The sequence below is a fragment of the Mus musculus genome, chromosome 14 (assembly GCF_000001635.26).
Source record: "Mus musculus strain C57BL/6J chromosome 14, GRCm38.p6 C57BL/6J".
Taxonomy (NCBI): domain Eukaryota; kingdom Metazoa; phylum Chordata; class Mammalia; order Rodentia; family Muridae; genus Mus; species Mus musculus.
In genome coordinates, this window is record NC_000080.6 from 16,262,818 (window position 1) to 16,285,084 (window position 22,267).

The 22,267-nt window shown below is 37.1% G+C and overlaps 1 protein-coding gene across 3 annotated transcripts in view; it reads left to right on the forward strand.

Annotated features, from left to right (window-relative positions):
- Positions 1-22,267, forward strand: part of Ngly1 (N-glycanase 1) — a 62,613-nt gene that overhangs the window by 13,504 nt on the left and 26,842 nt on the right. For all 3 annotated transcript variants that reach the window (NM_021504.3, NM_001362432.1, NM_001362433.1), the window contains exons 4-8: positions 7,658-7,823; positions 14,982-15,204; positions 17,876-17,997; positions 18,923-19,068; positions 20,546-20,656. In NM_021504.3, coding sequence (NP_067479.2) covers positions 7,658-7,823; positions 14,982-15,204; positions 17,876-17,997; positions 18,923-19,068; positions 20,546-20,656 — 768 coding nt within the window. The remainder of the gene's footprint in view (positions 1-7,657; positions 7,824-14,981; positions 15,205-17,875; positions 17,998-18,922; positions 19,069-20,545; positions 20,657-22,267) is intronic.

The window sequence follows — 22,267 nt, forward strand, 5'->3', positions numbered from 1 at the left end:
TCTAGAGAAGGTTTAATTCCTCTATCCATACTCATTTGTGTCTCCTTTGATTTATTATACCTGTAAGTACTTCAAGTCTTTGTTTCTCTTTTCCTTTGCTTCATGCATTTCATTGGTTTATAGTAATAAATTCAGCTACTTCTTAGAAAGGTAACTGTTGAATCATCAAACATACAGGAGCCAGCATATGTGAAGTGAAAGCCATGAAAACTCTGGAGCTTTCAGAGTTTGCTTTTAGAAACAGTTATTCTCTATGTAGCGTTTCACATCTTCAGTACAAAGTTGTCAGTTACAGACAGTAGACCTACTTGACTGACAGGGTATAACTCCAGTCATTTCACCCCTTACAAGTAGTGTTTAGTGTTTTGTGGGTTTTTGGGGTTTATTTTGTTGTTTTGTTTTTGTTTTGTTTTGTTTTGTTTTGTTTTGTTTTGTTTTGTTTTGTTTGAGACAAGGCCTCACTTGAGCCAGATTGGCTTTAAACTCACTATCCTCCTACCTTCACCCACAAGATGCTGAGGTTATAGGATAGGCCACATTTTTCAGTGTACATTTTACCTGTAATAGAATGTTAAACATAATATAATCACTGTCTATTTCTAGGTTGTGTGCTTCTAAAATAATATTTCATGTATCAATCATGTAAGAACTAAGTAGAAAATAATAAATTTAAAAACCCTCCTGTGGATTCTCATATCCCTTCCGTGTGTGTAAGCAGCCCATCAGACACAGACTTAGGTCTTTATCGGTTTCTAGATACTTTGATACATATACAGAGCCTGACTTTACCTTTTTTTTTAATGGCTTTGAAGTTTTCTAATTAGAGTGTTAGAATACATTATTTTAAAATTTCCTACTTTCTTTTGTTTAATTAGTGTTAAAAGTTTAAAATGTCCAATGCTAGCATTTTATAAAAACTTATAAATATTCCTGAACTAAGTACTTCATTAGTGTTGTTGCTCAGGAGATCTCTTCCTACTTTCTGAATCATGGTTTGCTCCTAACCTTGCAGTTCAGGCATTATGTAAGGCATAAATAATGACAGCTTTAAGATACTATCAGTCAAGATAAACTGCATTATTACCAAAAGAACTTCTAGAGACATGTACTATTGGTGGGATAGTATTTATCAACTCCCCCTTTGTTCTTACTTCTTTATGAACTTTATGAAATTCTAGTAATTTATGAACATCTTTTGGTTGTCTGTGAATTACTAGAATGCAGGTTTTTTTGTAACCTGAGTTGACCTCAAACTTGGTGTGTAGTTAAGAGTGACCTTCAACTTCCTATCCTCCTGTTCCCACATCCCAAGTGTTGAGGTTACCAACAGGCATCTGCAATACATTTTACAAAATCAGTTTTACTTATCTTTATGTTTGTGAGCCTATATGAGTTCAAGTCAGGAGAAGGCATCAGATGCCCTGAAACTGGAGTTGCTGGCAACTGAGAGTTGCTATGTAGGTGCTGGAAACTGAACCCAGGTACTCTGTAAAAGCAGTAAGCACTCTACCACTGAGCTATCTCTCTGGCTCTAAATATCATTTCATTTAAACTTTTAATCATCAGTTTCTATTCTGTAGGAGAACTTAGCAATTATTTTTACCATCATCATTTTGAGTGTTAATACCAATTGAGATTTATAATGAACTAACATCAAATTGAAAAAACTTAGCTTCCATTGAAGATAAATAAATTCTAGTAAACTTTGTAACTGTTTCTGTAGCTATATCAAGTTAGTTTTTAAAGTTTAAGTCATGATGCATATAAAATTGTTAGGAATTTTTCATAAATTCTTAACCACTACAAATTACTGCCTATTTTATATAAGGATATATTTAAGACAATTATCATAATTTATGGTTATTCCATTGAAATTATTAAATAATACAATAATGGGAAAATAAAGTCACCTACATATTTGTTCTTATTACAGTATTGGGTTGACAGCCAAGGCTTTTCAAGTGATAGATGCTATACTACTGAGCTATATTCTCTCTGAGATTATTAATTTTTAAATTTATCTGTCTCATAAACCAACAATAAGGCAATTTCTTAATCTGGATCTGTTTAATAAGAGAAGAAATCTATTTGGGTATACGAATTTTAATGTTCAGTAATTTGCTAGTCTGCCACTCTTAAATGTCAAACATACCTTTACATCCTTAAGGGCATTACTTCAATTATGAAAGATCCTAATGTTTGCACATTTAGTCTCTATTAAAAATGATGAAGCTAGGACTGGAAAGATTACTTAATAACTAAAAGCATGTATTAGTCTTACACTGGTTCCCAGTACCCATATCAGATGGCCTACAACTATCAGTTACTCCAGCTCTGTGGGATCCAGTAAGCTCTTCTGTCCCCACAGGCACCTTCCCTCATGCATGTACCCATGCACTCACACCCACACACAAGGTAAAAATACATCTTTTTTTGTGATGATGATGAATGTGGTAGGTGGGACATTAATTATAGCATCCAGAAGGATCATGAGTTCCAAGATAACCTGAGCTACATAGGAAGACCCTGCCAAAACAAATAATAAGTTATAGTCTGTTTGAGACCAGCTAGGGAAGACAGGAAAACTGAGACTGGTAAAACTAAACACTAGAAATTATATGTATGTAACATTTCAATTTTTCTTATCAAAAACACACACGTATGAAATGTAAAGTCTGGAAAAGCACATACACATAACCATAATCTTCTGAAAAGTGGTAACAGTGTAGGTGACATTTACACCTCTTAGTAGTTCGTTGGGTTTCTTTTTGCAACAATATATAGCTTTCACACAGAAAAATTTCTTTTTTTGTAAGAAATGTTCATTAATTCCAAAAAGAATTAAAACTGTCACTTAAAATGTATTATTATACAGAACTTTCATGGTTAAGAATAGGTTCCCATCGAGAAGTCACAAATATAAAGGATGGTGTGAAAGGTGGAAAAGAACTGGTGGGCTTGGAGATGGTTGATTCTTTTTAGGAAGTGAGGGTGGCCATCCAGCATCACTGATTTGTCAGAATCCCGAGCATTGTGCTTTCTTACAGAGTCTTCAACATCTAACATCAGAGCCAAAATAACTGGAAGTATGAATAGTGCAAGAAACCTTTTTGGTCCCAAACAGATTTCACATTTTAAACTTCCACTTAAACTCCAAATAAGTTTTCCTGTGTCAGGCAATTAACTCCTGTCTTAGCACATGGTTCCCCAGCTGCTGTAATTGCCCTGCAATCAACAGCCTTCTAGTTCTATGGTTTAAGCCCCCCTTTATGGGCCAATGAGTATGTAATGAGATAAGGTAAGAAAATAAAGTTTATTGTTGAAGATCATTTGAGTGCTATTTAAACTACAATGAATGAGGTAATTTCCAGATAGAAAGGGATAAATTGAAAATAAAAATACTCTAAATGAGTTCTTGTCCTCTCAGTAAATGAAAATCTGCATTTAGGAAAAAGACACCACTTTAAATGTATCATTTTAATAAGAATTTTTTCAAATAAAAATGAAGAGTTTTATATAAATTTTGCTTTATAATAATTTCTGTTTGTGTCAGTCAGCATGTTCTCCCTGTTGAATTTTCTACTGTTCCATTCCTTACAACTGAACTTGTGTTTGCTTTCTTCCCAACTATTGAATATAGCTGTTAACTGGGATCTCATCCTCTGACACTCTGGTCTCTCTTCTCAGGAAGGCTTCTTGTGGCACTTGTACCTTTCCTAGGCCTGTTCTCTCCCGGGTGGCACTGGTATCTCAGATGCTGCTGCTCTCCCATCCTCTCATTGTCTCCATTTCTCTCAAACACTTGTCTGACGTGTCTCCATCCTTTCATTATGTAAGATAGGGACGCGTATTCTGAATATATTTTGCTTTATTCATGAATACTGTGTACATTATACAACAATGCAGTGAAAACTCACATAATTCTAAAAATTGGAAATACATTGCTTACTTTCTAACTATGAACATAAATCTCCATTTTACATAGTACTGATAATTTTGGATTTGGGGGTGTAATTTTGTTAGCGCTCATGATTTGTTGTTGTTGTTGTTGTTGTTGTTGGTACATTATGGTGCAGAGTTTGCTGGTGAATGATGAAGAAGAGAAGGAATCCATGTTAGACTAGAATGCCCTCTCATTTTTGCCTGTCTACTTGTATTAGCTTTAATAGTCATAGTTCTTTGTAATATTTAAAAGCCAGCGATGATGTTTAGTAAAACCTGCACTCAGGAGGCAGAAGCAGGGAGACCTCTAAGTTTGGGGTGAACCTGGTCTACAGAGCAAGTTCTAGTACAGCCAGGGCTGTAAAGAGAAATCCTGTCTTGAAAACCAAACCGAAAGCCTCCATACCTATAAATTTGCTTAGCCAGGAGCACCTGAAACTGTAACCCTGCCACACATCATAGACACCGTAGGAGCAGGCCGCTCCTCTACTTCCTGCCATTCTTGTTTTTCCTCTGAGTACTTCTGCAGCTCATGGGGGAGCCACTTCTCATTTAAATATTAACCAGTATTATAAGTTCATCGCTTTACATTTTTGACTAAGATTGATGGTAGTTCTAGCATTTTCTTCCCATTGAACCATTCGGTACAATTCATCAGTGCCTGCAGTCAGCCCACGTTAGGTGCCACTTGGACTTCTTGGTCCCTTGTAACTTATTTTCCCTATTTCTATTATTACAAACTGTTCTGAAATCTAGAGCCTTTGTTCTGTTACATTTCTTCAGCTGTTTTCTTTGTTTTAGTCGGGCTTTTGTATATCCCAGGCTGGCTTTGGAACTCACTGTGTAACCAAGAGTAATCAACTGAGCTGCCTGCCTCTGCCCTCCAAGTCTAATATTGTGGTCTGTAGCAGCACACCTGGCTGTAAGGGCTTAGCTCAGCCTGTTTTCATTTGATCGCTCACTATTGACTGCAGCTGGTCATTTCTTGTTGTAAGTTGTTAGCTGCTAATCTAGCTTCTCATGAGAAAAATCTACCCATCATTCCTTGGTGCCTCCCATGGTGGGCTGAATCTTCTAATATCAATTTACTTTATTAAGACAGTCCCCCACACACCACCTACTTCACTGTATGTTCCCTCATTAAGACTCTCCCAAAGTGATTGTAGGTTATGTCCAGTTATACATACTAGAAAATCACTCTATCAACTGAGCTCCATCCTTAGCCTTCTTTGGTACTTAAGAATAAATTGTTTAACTTACCATTTAATTTCTAGTATCCTAGTAAACAGGGGATCAGTAAACATTTATAGAAGTGTCGTTGGATTCCTGTACACCATAGGCTACTTGATCTTTGAGGCTGTGGCCTTGTTTGTTTCAGTCTTAATTACTTTTCCAGTGTCTGATTCATTCACAAACAGATATTTGTTAACTCACTGTGGTGGATCTATGAATATATGATTTATTCTTTTCCTTTCCTTTGTTCATTTTTTTATTTCTTCATTATATCTTCCTCTTCTTTCTCTTCTTCTGTGTGTGTGTGTGTGTGTGTGTGTGTGTGTTGTATGTAAGTCTGAGATACTGAGGATTATACCTAGGCTTCATACATGCTAGGCAAGTACTGTACCACTGAACTCTATGTCCTCACCTCTTTTTACCTGACACCTGCTGAGACAGGGTGTCACCTAGTTGTCCACTCTGGCCTTGACCCTAACAATTCTCTGACCTGAGCCTTTGCAGTACCTGGGATGCAAGCCCCTGCCACTGATCTTAGCTACTATTTCTTTCTTGTACACATATTCCAGTGCTTAACACAATGCCTGGCATACTACATTCAGTAATGATTTGCTAATCCACTCATATTTACTCTTGATTGCTCTTGTTGAGTAGCACCTGCCTCCTGATTAATGGTTTCTGTGTTGTGATATTTTAGAAAGTATATTAATTTTACCCTTCTACATAATTAGCTAGGTTGTATATAAGTTCTATGTTCCTAGTCATTTTTCATCAGAATTTCAAACCATGTGCTTCATGTAAAATACCATGACTCTCTGCCCTGTTCTCCATACACATTTAATTTTTCTTACTGCTTAAAGGCTTTTAGGGTTTCAATAATTTTTACCTACTGCTATTCACTGTTGTAGTCTAGTTAGTTTTCCATTCATCCTAGCTCTTCAGCTATGTGAGATTTGCTTCTGTTATTTCTTTAAGATGTTTCTTTTTCCCAAAGATTTACTTATTTATTTTTTTATATATGACTGCTGTATCGGCATGTATACCTGCATGCCAGAAGAAGGCATCAGATCTCAGTATAGATGGTTGTGAGCCACTATGTGGTTGCTGGGCATTGAACTCAGAACCTCTGGAAGAGCAGTCAATGCTCTTAACCACTGAGCCATCTCTCCAGCTCCCAGCCCCCTTTGAGATGTTTCTTTTTTTCCATTGTTTGTAATTTTTTCTAGAATTCCTCCTAGATTAGGAAACTGATTTATCTTGAATGCCTGTTCTTTTTATACATTACTCTTAGAAAATGTCTTAGACTTCTGATTGATCTTTCTTTGATGCATTTATTCTGCTGTTTGATCATACCAGTGGCTTCTTTATTTTAGTGTTTAAACTTTTATTACTAAGATCTGTACTACAGCTTTTTGAATACTGGTGGTTCCCACTTTACAGTCTTTAACTTACTGGTTTGGTTTGAGTTTTCTGTGTTACAGTAGTATGAAAGAAAGGCAGTGCACATCCAGGAGAAACCATCCCTAAAAACTAAGTGTGTTCGTTGTCTTCTTGGACTGGAGATATATGGCAGACACTTTCTAGCAATGATGAACAGGGGCAGTGAGCTTCACCTCCACCAGTCTCAGCATCCTAAGGTCCGCAGTGTGCTATGTCACCAATTTCACTCAAAATATTGTCAACTTGTGACACGTTTTCCAGGATATAACCCCATTGGAGGAATGTCTTTATGATATGTGTTCTAGTCTTGGAAATGTACTTCTTTTCAATTTCACCTGTGTTTTCCATTATTTCGGTAGGGTTTGCTTTTCTGATACTAATTCTAACACATTTTTCATTTCTCATGGCTCATGCCAGTTTTGTAGACCCCTCCATACCTGGCAGAGCCTAGGAGCTGCCAGCTGCATTTGTTTCCATCATCTGTATGGAAGCACCTGGTATGGACTTGATGACTAACCTTTCTTTCGCAACTCTAAGCATGCAGTGTCAAGAGGCAGGCTTTTTTGGTGATGAAATGACTAAGAAGAAGAAGCAGTGTTCCTCCTGTAGACCCTGCCCATCCTGTTGTTCAGTCTTTAGCTTCTCACACCTTACAGTTATTTTGGAAACTTTTTCACTTTCTGTCAGCAGTTTGGCAGGTAGGCATACTGCCTTGCTTTCCCCCTCTTGTCCATGCATAAATCTTTCCTCTTTTAGGTATGTACTGACGTTCTCTGTCTGATAAAACCATGCCTCCTCTGTGATGCCCTATGTTCCAAGGGTTTAAAGATGCTCATATGCTCAGCGCACTGTCTTGTTCAGAGCATATGAGTGGAAACACAGTGGAAAATAGACAGGCCCCGATCTTAGTATTGTAAAGGTATCCATGTAATTGTTTTTGGTGAATTCACATCATCTTAATGAAATCTGAGAACCACAGCATTATTATATCATTTCCGTAGTATTGCAAAAGGCTAACTGTAGTTTTTTTTTTTCTTCTTAGGTTGTTGGTGATTCAACCATCTTAAAAGTTCTTCAGTCCAACATTCAGCATGTGCAGCTCTATGAAAACCCTGTCCTCCAGGAGAAAGCATTGACTTGTATCCCAGTCAGTGAACTAAAAAGAAAAGCTCAAGAAAAGTTATTCAGAGCTAGAAAGTTAGATAAAGGTAGTGGCTTCCATAATGATTTATTGCTAAGTATGCATCATTGCTAGATAGTAGTGCCTTTGGCTATATGTGCACACTATAAATACATTACCTACACCTATGTGGATTTTTAAGAAGCATAACAATAATGGACATATATTTGCTTTTTTAAAAAAGTATTTTGTGGTAACAGTAATGTAGAAATCCTCCTATCCTAGCATTTTAAGTATACAGTTCATTCTATTGAGTACTTTTCTGCTGCTACATGACCCGTATCACTATCCTCCCTTTTGTTATATAAAATAGAAAACCTACCGAATAAATGGTTATGCCCTGCCCTTCCCTAACTCCAGCTACTGACAATCACTGTTCTACTCTCTGTCTCTGATCTTGACAGCTCTATTGCATGGAAGTGCATTGTGTTTGGCTTATTTGATTTAGTGTAATGTCTTCAAGACGTGTTCATGTTACAAGATGCTGTAGAGCTGTCTTCTGTTGTGAGATAGATGATGATCCATTATGTGTACATCCGTGTCTTGCCTTACTAGTCATCTGTTGGTGGACACATGTATTGCTTTCATGTTTAGCTCTTATGCTGCTGTGAAAATGGATAAACAGATATCACTTTGAGACCTAGTTATAATTATTTGGTATTTTAACTTGAAGGTGCTAATATGCTAATTTTATTTTATTTTTTTGGAGGAATTACCAAATTTTTTCACAGTGTCTGTTCCCCCCCCCCTTTTTTTTTTGCCTTCTTATCAGTGGTGCACAGGATTTCAGTTCTTATCTCTGTCAGCAGCTATTATATATACATATATATAATGTTTTACATGTTGATACCTATAAAATCACATATATTTATATTAATATATGTGATAATTACATAAAACAAAATATTTTCATATATATACATATATGTACATATACATATATGTACATGTACACACATATATATATATATATATATATACATGCATATATATATATATATAAAACCATGTTAATAGAGCTGAAGTAGCATCTCAGTTTTGATTTGCCTTTCCAATAATGTTGAACATCTTTTAATGGGCATTTGTATATTGTCCTTGGAAAATGTCTATTTAACATTTCTCTTAAAAGTATTTTTAATCTGGATATGAATTTTTATAATGTTGGTATATGTATGTTTATGGGGAAGATAGAACTTTATGGAATATACAGCAAGTATTATTTGTATGTGTTGGTTTTTTTATTGTGCTACAGATTGAACCCTATGAATTACATCTGTTGGACAAGTGGTCCTCCATGGAACTTCACCCACACTCTTTGGATTTTAAAACAGGGTCTCAGTGTATAGCTTGGGGCTGGCACTGCCTTCATGATCTTACTGCGTCTGCATCTCATTACAGGCATGCTCCACCATCTCTAGCTGTAGTGACTCTAACAGAATTCACCCCTAAAGGTAGACACAGGTTCACTTTGTTATTAGATATTATTTATTGATGCAGAATAATTCCACAACAGTTGCTTTTGTATAAGCTCAGGCTTGCTACTTACACTGAGCATCCCCTCTGCCTCTGTCCCTCCATCTGGAAATACAAATAATTAAAAGAACAAATGAATTAGTACATTTAAACAGCCCAGAACAATAGTTTTGACCTTTATAATTGTTTGGTAACATTAATAAGTCTCAGGATTTTAGTTGTTAGTATTTTTATGTCCATAGGGTTTTTGCTTTTTATGTAATTGATTTTTATCTAGTCATCTTATTGTTCAGTACTCTGTTTATTAGCTCACTGGATGTTTGGGGGAAAGGGGTTGCCATGTTTTATAATAAGCATTTTTTAGTACTGTATCTTCAGAGTCCTAGTCACTTGTGTGCACTGCAGGCACCTTGTGAAAGGCACCTTGCCTTTATTCCCCCCCACAGTGGTGGTGCTGAAATTTATTTCACTGTCCTACACTGTGATGACTCAGGCAGTGTTGTTATGTGTTGGATCAAGATTAGGGAAAGGAATGTTCTTTTTTAACCTTAATCTGATCTTTCCCTGTGTTCCTCATTTCTTGATGTAAAGTTAAGTTTCTAACATGTATTATTTTCTTTTTTCATATTCTGAGATGAGAAATATATTGAAGTGTTTTGATTAACGTCCTATTTTTCAGTAACTACACTCCCATTTCCATAGTACCCCCAGTCTGAGGATAAAACCCAGGGCCTTCAGCAAACAGACTTTCCCAGTGAGAATACTGTTACCTGTGGGGACAAAGCTGAGGAAGATGCTAATGCTAGCAGGTCTCAGTTTATTTTGAATGTGACTATGTCATGATTACTGTTCTAGAAAACATTAACATTATTAAAGAAAGCTTAAGATTCTCTCACAGTCAATCAATCCTTGGTCCCACCGTATTGTGCAATTCTTCAAAATTCATTCTTCCAAGTAATTCTATGAAGAAAGTAGTTTAATCTGTGTGGAGTTTATTCAAAGTTTATCATCTCATGTACATTTAGTTCCTTTATACTTTTCATTTTCATATCAGGAACATCTTGTTAGGTGTCTATAAACTGTTGTAGTGCAGATGTATTTAAACACTGCACTGCGTGTATATTTAACTTGCACAGTTCCCCATGCATGGGCACTGAGATCACTCTCTGTTCTTATTTGTGCTGAATGCCATCCACTGAAGTGCTCGTGAAACCTGCTTCCTGTTGCTTGGACAGATTCCCTCTTGCCAATGGCATGTGGCATTGTTTCACAGAAAGAGTATTTGTCCTTCTGATGTTGATGTTACTTTAAGAGGGATTATTATCACTGATTTGTAGGACAGTTTTATGTGTTCTAGATTGATAGTTTCCTTTGCTAGACACATTAGAATTTTACTACTCCCTATCTCAATGTTCTTTGTTAATTTATTAGGTGTACCTTCTAAAATTCAGAAGTTTTAAATAACATAATTTTCCATTTCTGGATTCTGTATTATTGGTCGAATCATGCTTTTAAGAAAACCTTCGCAGGCTGGGGAAATGGCCGCACAAGGATGAATTCCCGAGCTTGAGTACCCAGAATTCACAAAGACTGATGTAGTGGAATATATGTGTAATCTGCACTCCTACAGGAAGATGGGGGATGGAGTCAGTGGACTTCCAGAAGCTCAGTTATTCCGACCATACAAGTTACAAAAGGAGATGCTGACTCAAACAGTGTGAGACGCAAGGATCAACACCTGAGCTCGCCTTCTGTGTACTGTGACACATCCATACACATGTGCATTGCACACACACATGCACATACTAGGGAGGCCTTCTGGGGTCCAGTTATAAGCATGCTCTCTTGTAACTCTTAACTACTGTAGTACTATAGAGAAAGACAGACTTCTTACATAAATGTATTAACAGTATCAGATATCTAGGTAACCACTTGTCTCAACTTAATGGGTGACCCATTCTCTTAACATTTCTTTGACATGACAATTTTGTCTTGGTGTTTAATGATTTTTTTTCTATTTAATGAGTTTGTTTTTGGTTTTGAGCTACTGTTTTCCTGTATATCTAGGCTAGCCTGGACTGCTTTTTTACCTCAGTCTCCTGCGTGCTTAAGATTACAGGCCTGCACCATTGCATGCAGTGCCACCTTTATCAAATGCCTTTTATTCACTTTTAAACTATCTTTTGACTGATACAGAAGACCTGTCTCAAAAAGAATAAAGAGGTTTGTCTCTCAGTACTCTTTCTTTTTTCATTGATTTTTTTATAAATGATATTTGATTATTAAAAATCAGTAAGTTCATTTACTATGGGCTGGAGAGATGGCTCAGCGGTTAAGAGCACTGACTGTTCTTCCGAAGGTCTTGAGTTCAAATCCCAGCAACCACATGGTGGCTCACAACCATCTGTAATGAGATCTGGCGCCCTCTTCTGGTGTGTCTGAAGACAGCTACAGTGTACTTAAAACATACAATAAATAAATCTTAAAAGAAAAAATAAATAAATAAATAAAACTTTAAACATGCACTATTATCACAGTGCATTAGTTTTTGAGTAAAATGACAGATAAACCTATGCTGTGTAGATAATATACACAGTGCTGATTATCTCGTCAACAGTAGACAAGAACTCACTTCCATGGTAGTTCTTTTTTTTTTAATATTTTTTATTAGGTATTTTCCTCATTTACATTTCCAATGCTATCCCAAAATTCACCCATACCCTGCCCCTGACTCCCCTACCCACCCACTCCCACTTTTTGGCCCTGACATTCCCCTGTACTGGGGCATATAAAGTTTGCAAGTCCAATGGGCCTCTCTTTCCAGTGATGGCCGACTAGGCCATCTTTTGATACATATGCAGCTAGAGTCCAGAGCTCCGGGGTACTGGTTAGTTCATAATGTTGTTCCACCTATAGGATTGCAGATCCCTTTAGCTCCTTGGGTACTTTCTCTAGCTCCTCCATTGGGGGCCCTGTGATCCATCCAATAGCTGACTGTGAACATCCACTTCTGTGTTTGCTAGGCCCTGGCATAGCCTCACAAGAGACAGCTATATCAGGGTCCTTTCAGCAAAATCTTGCTAGTGTATGCAATGGTGTCAGCGTTTGGAGGTTCATTATGGGATGGATCACTGGACATGGCAGTCTCTAGATGGTCCATTCTTTCAGCTCCAAACTTTGTCTCTGTAACTCCTTCCATGGGTGTTTTGTTCCCAGTTCTAAGAAGGGGCAAAGTGTCCACACTTTGGTCTTTGTTCTTCTTGAGTTTCATGTGTTTTGCAAATTGTATCTTGTACCTTGGGTATCCTAAGTTTCTGGGCTAATATCCACTTATCAGTGAGCACATATTGTGTGAGTTCTTTTGTGATTGGGTTACCTCACTCAGGATGATGCCCTCCAGGTCCATCCATTTGGCTAGGAATTTCATAAATTCATTCTTTTTAATAGCTGAGTAGTACTCCATTGTGTAAATGTACCACATTTTCTGTATCCATTCCTCTGTTGAGGGGCATCTGGGTTCTTTCCGTGGTAGTTCTTAAGGAGACCTGTACGAGCTGTTGTGTTTGTTTGCTGTATTGGGGCATGTATTGCACATCTCAGACAAGTGTTCCCTGAGCTCAGTTGCCAGACTCTGTTGCCTATTAGGTAACATCTTCTTCTTTTCATATAAATTCTGTAGTAATAGTTTTTTGAGAAAAATTCTTTTATAATTTTAATTGAGATTATATTTAATTACAAAATAATATGGGGATTAACAAATTTAAAAGGAACAAACTTTCTCGGAGATACTATGTATTGCTGAACTGTAGGCACCTCCCCATGCTTTTACATTTGTGAAATATATCAAACAAAGCTAGGAGAGAAGGGAATCCAGCTGACCCTTGGACAGCATGGGTTTGAACTATACTGGCCCACCTATAAATGGGTCTATAAATTAAAGTGTTTTTCATATGTCCCATGCATATGCATCCTAATTCATTTTCCCATTGGTTCTGTCTTGCTGTGCACACATGCATTTTTAGAGTGAGCTTGGGTTGTGGTTTATACTTAGAACTAAAGTTTAAAAGTGTAGTTTATTAAAAGTTAACTCACACAATCTAGGCTTCAGTGGCACCAGTCATACTTAAGAAATTGAAGCAAATATAAAGATGCAATAATCTATCCTAACTAAAACTAGCCATAGTATTGGTGTCAGTGTCCCAGCTCTTCTTTATAAGGAAAGGAATGAGATGGCATTGATAGCCAAGTGTGCAGCTGTGAAGACCTCTTTCATCATGTTTTACTTTTTTTGTTTTGTTTTGTTTTGTTTTGTTTTGGTGGTTTTGGTTTTGGTTTTTTGTTTTACTTTAATGGTTTGTATTTTAATACACTTTTCAAGATTTTTAAATTACTTCATATCTAGACAAGTTGAGATTTTTAACAACTTAATGTAAATTTACTACTTGATTTTAAAAGAGTAAGTGCATTGCAAATACCTGTTTCTGAAGGGCTTAAATTACTTTTTAAGAAACAGTTTTGCAGAGATCCCATTATATCCTAGTATTGTTAAAGAATACTATATTATTTCAGACACCTGTGATGAATAGCAGATGTATTAGATAACACTATACTATGTGCTTTTTCATAGATTTTTTATTTCTTTTAATTTCAAAACATTAAATGTAGAGATTAAGGCTGGCAAGATAGCCCAGTGGGACGGGTAGGCAGGGCTGACAAGATACCTCAGCAAGTTGAGCTATTTGCCAGCATCCTAACAAGCTGAGGATTTTCTCTGAGGACCCACATAAGAAGAACCAATTTTTACAAGTTGTCCTCAGATCTGTACACAAGTATACTCTGGCACACATGAGCATACACACACACACACATCCATGAGTAAACGTAATTTTTAAAATAGACAGGAGGTGATGTTTTATTGATAAATTAGACAGTATTTTGTGTCATGCTTACTTGCTGGGGCTGTTCTGTACACTCTAGATATGCTTGGGTGTTTGTCTTTTGTTGTGCATATCCAAGAATAAATTCTATTACACAGTTGAAGCACTGCCAAAAAAAAATAATAGATACTGGAGAACATTGTCTGCTCTTACAGAGGAGTACCCAGATAGAAGCTTACGATCTTCTGTAAGTCTAGTTTTGTGGGATCTGAAACTAGGCATTTAGGAAAGACACCAATACACATAAAAGAAATCTTTAAAAAGCTAACAGCATGATATTTACCATATCTGGTATTCAGACATCCACCTATAATTTTCTTATCATTTCATGTTTACCTATGCATATATCTAATAACAAATTTAATATGGCCAAAATTAATATTTGATGGTGCTGGTGACAAAACTCTGGACCTTGCACACATCAAGCAAGTGTGCTACCACTTAAGCTGTGTTTCTCAAAATCATATTTTTCTATCTCCCTTGTGTTTTATGGATCGATTCCATGTTGACCCCTATTCCTTGAGACAATGCCATGCTCTGGTCAGTTGCATAGCAGAGACTGCAGTAGTCCCTTCTGCTGTAACTGCAGTCACACAGCTTACTGTGTGTGTGTTAGCCCTGTCCACATCATCTAACAGTCCTTACATATTCTTTGTGAAGACTTTTATCATTTTACACTTTCATATATTTCTGCTCCCAGTCTGAGCATGAAGTATATAGGAAGTTTTGAATTTTGGGGGCTTTCAACCTTAACTGGTTCTCTTCTAACTTCCAAGGTACTAATGTAAGTGATGAGGACTTCCTTCTACTGGAGCTCCTACACTGGTTTAAAGAGGAGTTTTTTCGCTGGGTGAATAACATTGTGTGCAGCAAATGTGGTGGAGAGACTAGATCTAGAGATGAGGCATTGCTGCCCAATGATGATGAACTGAAGTGGGGTGCAAAGAATGTGGAGAATCATTACTGTGATGCCTGCCAGTTGAGCAACCGCTTCCCAAGGTGGGTACCTGCCAAGTGAGGTGGGGGCTCTCTCAGTGGAATAGTAAACAAATTTATTATTAAATTAGCTTTTTAATCTCCATTTTTAACTGGACTTGATATTTCTTTAGGACAAAAGTCTGCAGACTAAACTGGCAGACTAGACCCAGCCATATCCACATTCTCTGGTTTTGTAGGACACAGCCCTCTGACTTATGGGTCCTGTGACAGTTTTCTGGCTGTCTTTTCTGTCTCTCCCTCGTGTGTGTATATCTGTGTCTTGTGTAGCCCAGGCTGTCCTGGAACTTCTAATTTTTCTGCCTCTAATTGTTGAGTGCTAAGATTGTAGGCATGTATCACAATGTATCCAGTGCTGGGGACTAAACCTCTAGCTTTGTGCATGTTAGGCAGGCAGTTTATCAGTTGAGCTAATCTCCAGTCCTTACTGTCTCCTTTATGCAGTTTGTTGACTGTATGAAAGTGCTGATGTATACAGTGAAAATATTAGCGATAGTGATGCCTTTAATTAATCATCAGATACGGGGGTAAAAGTAAGAGCAGAAATTGTTTTAATTAGGACTTCCTCTGTCCCAGCCTTTCAAATCTATCTCAATCTCTGTATTTTTCTTGTTTATTTGGTTTCATTTGAGACTGAGTCCTGCTGTGTAGTTCAATTATCCTTTTACATATCAAAATTGCACATGTGCACACTAAACCTCAATAATCATATTTCCATTTTAAACTTGGGAAATTAAAATTTTTCAATTTACTTTTTCAACCTGTAGCTTATAAGCTTCATGTTAGATTTTCTTAATAGGCAATAGTTACGAAGTTTAGTTCTGTTGCCCAGCAAGAAAAGATGCCACATGTTTGAAAAGCCTGTTCTGGTGGAGTTTAGTACTCAGTTTTGTCTTAACTTGGAACCAGCCCTACATTATACATAAAAGAATATTATACCCAATGCTGATATAAAACCAGCTTTGTTTTGTTGTTCTTCAACATACACTTACACAACACCTTTACAGTACCATACCTAGTTAAGTCCCTCTTATAAGGCTTTTTGTTTGTTTTTCCCTAGGCAACAGAATTAAACTAACAATATAGTATAGATTAGTGCTATTTATGGTATTTATGCAAAGTCATTTTATAATAATTTCCTGCTTTACTTTTAGTTGTCTGTGCAAAGTTGGAGAATAAACACATGGGGGTGGGGCGGAGGTGTTTTGTTATGTTTTTCTAGTTAGCAGAGCTAGACCTCGAGGCCTCTGCTTTGCTGGTGCAGTGCTTCACCACTGAGGAATTGCTCTTGCTCTACTCCATTTGACTTGGCCCAAGACCAGAATGCTCCAGTTCATTAATATGCCTTAATGTAACCTTGAATCCCTGTTCAGTTAGAATGCTGAATTCACTTAAGCTTAAGCAAAGCAGCTGCTTAGCCGACTTTTCAATGCAGAGCCAGTTCATTCATTTTCTTCCGGGTCTGGAGCTAGCCTTTCTGCCTAGCTAGAGCACAAGACACACACCAGCTTTTCTCAGTGCAGAGTAAAAATCTCAGTGCTCTCTATTCTTGTGATACATTTGTAATTGAAATAACTTTTGGGAGAATGCTGCACACATCTTGCTTGTAAATTAGCAAGCATTTTTAAGTGGGTCCAGAAATTAATCAAAAGTCATTATTAAAAAGAAAACTGGAACTTATACTAAGTTAAAATATCTGCATATGAGTGAGGAGTCCAGCTGTGTTTACACACAGGGAGAATGAAGTCTTGTCAACCATTCTCTACCTTATTCCAGGGAGACAGGTGTCTACCAAGCCCCAAGAATCCTGCCTCCATCACCCACAGCATTGGGGTTACAAGTATGCATGGTCACACCCACAGCTCTTTACATGAGTACTGGATCCAAAATCAGTTCCTTATTTTTCCACAGCAAGTGTTCCTAAGCACTGAGCCATCTCTCCATCCCTAATCCCCACAGCCCTCATTTGGGTTTTCAAGTTTGGAAGCAGTGTCTCATATAGCACAGGCTAGCCTTGAATGACTTTGGATTCCTAGTCTCCTCCTCCCTTCCAAGCCCTGGGATTATACATGTACATCTTTTTTGGTGATAGGAATTGAACTGAAGTTCCATGTATGATAGTCAAGTATCCTACCCTAAATCCCTGCCCCTGCCCCTGCCCCTGCCCCAAGCTAAAATCCATTGAGTAATTTTTAAAGGTAATTACATAGCAAGCTTATTTACTTGCAAGAGAACCATTGAATATCTTAATCACAGTTTTTAGAAAAACTGCCTATCTAAATATTTTTAGAATCCAGTCAAGATGAAAACTCCCCTGTCCAGCCATTCTCCTACATCTTAGCTGTTACATGGCTTGTAATACTGATTCTGAGTGTGGCAGTATGAATAGGCTAATCAGTGCATTTACCTTCTTTGAAGTGTTAGCACCCATTTTTAATTAAGACTAAAACTGACTGCATATAGTAAACTACACTCATTGAAGACAGTTGTACCTTTTAAGCATGGTTCACAAAGACTAGCACAGTACCTTGTATAGGCTGTGTTTTAAGTCAGTATTTTAAAATAAGACAGTAAAAGTCATGATTGGTGTTTTAGCATACAAGTGATTTAAGTTCTTTAAAAATTTGATTTTGATCATGAATCACAGCTCTCGTCTTTTTGTTTTTTAAAACAGATATAACAACCCCGAGAAACTTTTGGAAACAAGATGTGGACGCTGTGGTGAATGGGCCAATTGTTTTACTCTGTGCTGCCGTGCATTAGGGTTTGAAGCTCGATATGTGTGGGATTACACAGGTACAGCGTGAGAAGGAGAGAAGAGACAGAAGAGAGGAGCTTTGTAAACTTGAAGTTGAGGTTTACAGCCTGAGCCCCTCATTTTCTCTTTTTCATATCACCTGAGTTCTCTGTTAACCTTCTGTAAGGTAACAGCAGTAGCAGCCTCACAGGAGATCTCAAGACTGTAACATTTGTCTCACAGCTGCCCCATTCCCAGTGTCTGGACTCTATCCTATCGGTGACATTAACAGTACCTTGTTCTGTGTGATGGGAATGTGTGTAGTAACGTGCTATAGAGATCATGTTAAAGGATTGCTGTAGTTGATGTAGTAAGCCTCTACTGCATTCTGTAGACACTAAGGAAAACTTGCTCTTCATTTAGAAAAAAACTCATGTCAGGTTCGTGTTGAAAGTCGCTTTCCCTGTTCCAGGGTTTTCCTTGTTTCCCTTGTTGTTTTAGAATTAGATGAAACCTTCAGCTGATAGTCTTCTCTCAGAATCAAATATAGAGCCTCAAGCGCTCAAGGGTGTTTAAGGCAGGAGGATTGAAACCAGCCTGGGTATCCATTTGCCTACTAAGGAGACTCCATTTCAAAACTAAATATAGACCATGAATAACCAGGTCTGGAGAGGTTCTTGTTTCAGAAGTCACATTTATTCCTTCACAGCCCACTAGTTCGGATGCTCTTCTGAAAGCTTTACCTGCCTTAGAGTCACAGCACACATCATTTTTAGTTAAGACTTAAACTGACTACATTTTAAATACAAATACTGTATAATTATGTGTGCCACAAAATGTTCTTGCTAATTAACTCGGTGTTAAGTATTATAAGTTAGTTTATTATATGATTCTTAGAGGATTACTTATAGTTATTAGAAGTCATTCTTGTTTTATAAACTTAACTTCTACTTCCCTTTTCTTTCTCTTCTCCCACATGAGTAGACCATGTTTGGACAGAAGTCTATTCTCCATCTCAGCAGCGGTGGCTACACTGTGATGCATGTGAGGATGTCTGTGACAAACCCCTCCTTTATGAAATAGGATGGGGCAAGAAGCTTTCCTATATAATAGCATTCTCTAAAGATGAGGTAGGACATCAGAGAAAATGCACACCTTCAAAGTGTACTTGACATATGGGCCACATACATTGGTAGGGTGCTGTTTCTTCTGTCATTTGTAAACACCATAAAGTCATTGGAATCAGTGTGTCCCCTGTCGGTGTCCAAGGGATATTTGTATCCATTTACGTATAGATGAATAGTGGGTGAGTTAGTTTTTAATCTTAAATTAAGCTGCTGTAAACATTCAGGTATATACTTGCTTTTTCTTGTTGCCTAGGAGTGGAATGGCTGGGTCATTGTCAGATTATTTTGCAAAGCAGTGGCACCATTTTATTTTCTTACCAGTAGTACATGAGATTTGCTAGTTTCTCCATATCCTTGCCAAAGTTTAGTGTGGCTTTACTATTTTTTTTTTTTTTGAGTCGGTGGTGGGGGGAATATTTTCTTTATTAACTTTTAAAATGTTTTCACCTTTCCAGGTCTCCCCTTCAGAAACACCCTATCCCATTCCCCCCTCCCCTGCCTCTGTGACGGTGCTCCTCCACCCACCCACCCACTCCTGTCCTTGTCATTCCTTAACACTAGCCTTGTGGCTTTACTTTTTTAAGTTCAGCCCTGCCAATGAGAGCATGGTTGTGCTTTCCAAGTGTGCTTCCCTAATGACACAGTGTCCTGCCTGGAGCATGAGCTAGGTTTCATTTTCTAAACCCGTGTCTCTTTTCTTCTGAGTCTAGAGGTTTCTTTTTTTTTTTTAAGTTCTTATGTAAGTTGTTTTTAGAATTTTGTGTTGTTAATATTTGCCTCGTGTGTTCTAAATGGTAAAAGAAAAGAAATCAGTCAAATTCTCTTAAAGATTTTGCTTTTACATTATATGGAAGAAAGCTTTGCTGCTCCTTGACACTGATTTTCTCTTATTTTCTCCTTAGAGCGTGTTATGTTTTAGTTAGTTGAGACTTGTTTTGAGCATCTACATTACTGAGCTGCCCTGCCCAAGATGGCTGAGGAGGCTGGGCTTCTCTCCTTACTTGTCCTCTCTGTCAGAATTTGCTTCTGTAGTCATGCAGCAATGAGGGTAAAGTTTCATTTGTTTAGTTCTGCGATGGCAGCCTCTTTACAATATGAAAATCTAACATTCTGAAAATATTTTAACTTATCACTATTTTGTTGAAAAAAATTAAAGTATATTCTTTTCAATGTCTTTCACTTTCATTTAGTTTTACTATGGCTTGTGAGGCTGGCCTTGAACTCACGGATCTGCCTCAGCCTCCTTATTCCTGGATTATGGTCGTAATCTATCATGCTCAGCTTTTCTTTCTTTCTTTCTTTTTTTTAATTGAACAATACCCTCAACTCTGGTTTTTAAATTCTAACACAGGATATTTTTCTTAGTTACTTGTAAGAGTTCCTTGCATTGTAGCTATTTAAAAAATAAAGCTATTTTTTAAAAAAATTAAAGGAACATTGTGATTTTTGTTAAATAGTTGTGTTCTGTAACTGATTCCAGGTAGTTGATGTCACCTGGCGATACTCTTGTAAACATGATGAGGTGATGTCCAGGAGGACCAAGGTTAAAGAAGAGTTACTTCGAGAAACTATTAATGGGCTTAATAAGCAGGTATGTAGTGGCTGTCATTTTAAAGAGGACATTTGAAATTTTACATATCAGGAATAGTCCGTTTTAACTCTTTATTTACCTATTGAGAAAGATCTCATGTATCCTTGACCTCATGTGCTAGGATAATATGTGCAACAGCATGTCTAGTTTTTAAAAATTACCTTTATTCCTTAACAATTTCCTACAGTACATTTTGATATTTACCACCCCACAAGTATCCCCAGATTCACCTTCCCTCCCTCACCCCCACCTACATATCATCTACATATCATATTTTTTTTTTTTTTTGGTCCTAATGTGTGCTGCCCAAATACTCTTGGTTTTTTCAAGACAGGGTTTCTCTGTATAGCCCTTGCTGTCCTGGAACTCACTTTGTAGACCAGGCTGGCCTTGAACTCAGAAATCCGCCTGCCTCTGCCTCCTGATTGTTCTTGGTGTGAGGCCTGACCTGGAGCTTGATCTACACCAGGTGTCACACCCTTCAGGAAAACTGTCTTCACCCCAGCAATTATTAATTACCAGTAGCTCCCTAGATAATGGTGGGACTTCATCCCTACCTCCCTGCTTCAGTGCTGGGATTTTGCCAGCTTGAGTGTATGCACAAGTCTTGTGCATGCTGCCATGACTACTGTGAGTTTTACATGTACAGCTTCCCTGCTGTGTCTGGAAAGCACGTTAATTGTAGTCTGTCAGCCACAAGTGGCTCTTACAAACTTTCTGCCCCTCTTCTTCGGTGACGCCCCAGGCCTTGAGGGAAGAGGTGTGATACAGGTGTTCACCATGTGCTGAGAACTCTGCAGTCTCTTACTCGCTTCCAGTTAACTAGCTGCCACACCCAAGTTTATATAGTTCAGAGAATGGAACCCAGGGCCTTAGGCATTCTAGGCAGTTTACCAAGTGAGCTAATTCTTATCCACCATTGAAATTTCTAAAGTATTACATCTTTCTACCAAGACTATTTTAATAAACCAGTGTCTTTTTTTATTCTTAATTTTTTATTATTTAAATGTATTTTATACATCAAACATGTTAATAATATTGAGTATTTTGAGAATCAAAAAATACATAAAAATTGTTCATCTTTTATATTCATATCCTTTCATATCCTAAAAATATCATTAAGGAATATTTAATACTATCTATAACTGAGGATCCTATATCTAATGTTGAATTCTAAATAGTTTCAAAACATATAAAATATTCTTTGGGAGTTAAGCATAATAAAAGAGGATGAAATATTATAAATGAATCATTAAGAATTATATTCAAAAGCCCTTATATGATACAACCTGACATAGTGAGAGAGTATTTAAAATGCATTATGTATCTGTGTATATTGCCTAACAATAAGTTTACTTTAAAAAGATTATCAATGTTTCTAGGAGAGAAATTATTTTTTTCAGTAATTATATTTGAAAAATTTCAAAACAGCAAAATCTCTTTGAAGTTAAATATTAAGAAAATGCTAATTTCAGGGACAGTGAGAAAAATTATAAATATTTCCATGATGTTTGTAGAACATGATTTTAATGTTTCAACTATTGCTATTCAACAAACATAGTTATTTTATGATATATTTTGTTGTTATGTCTCCCTTTTCATTTCTGATTT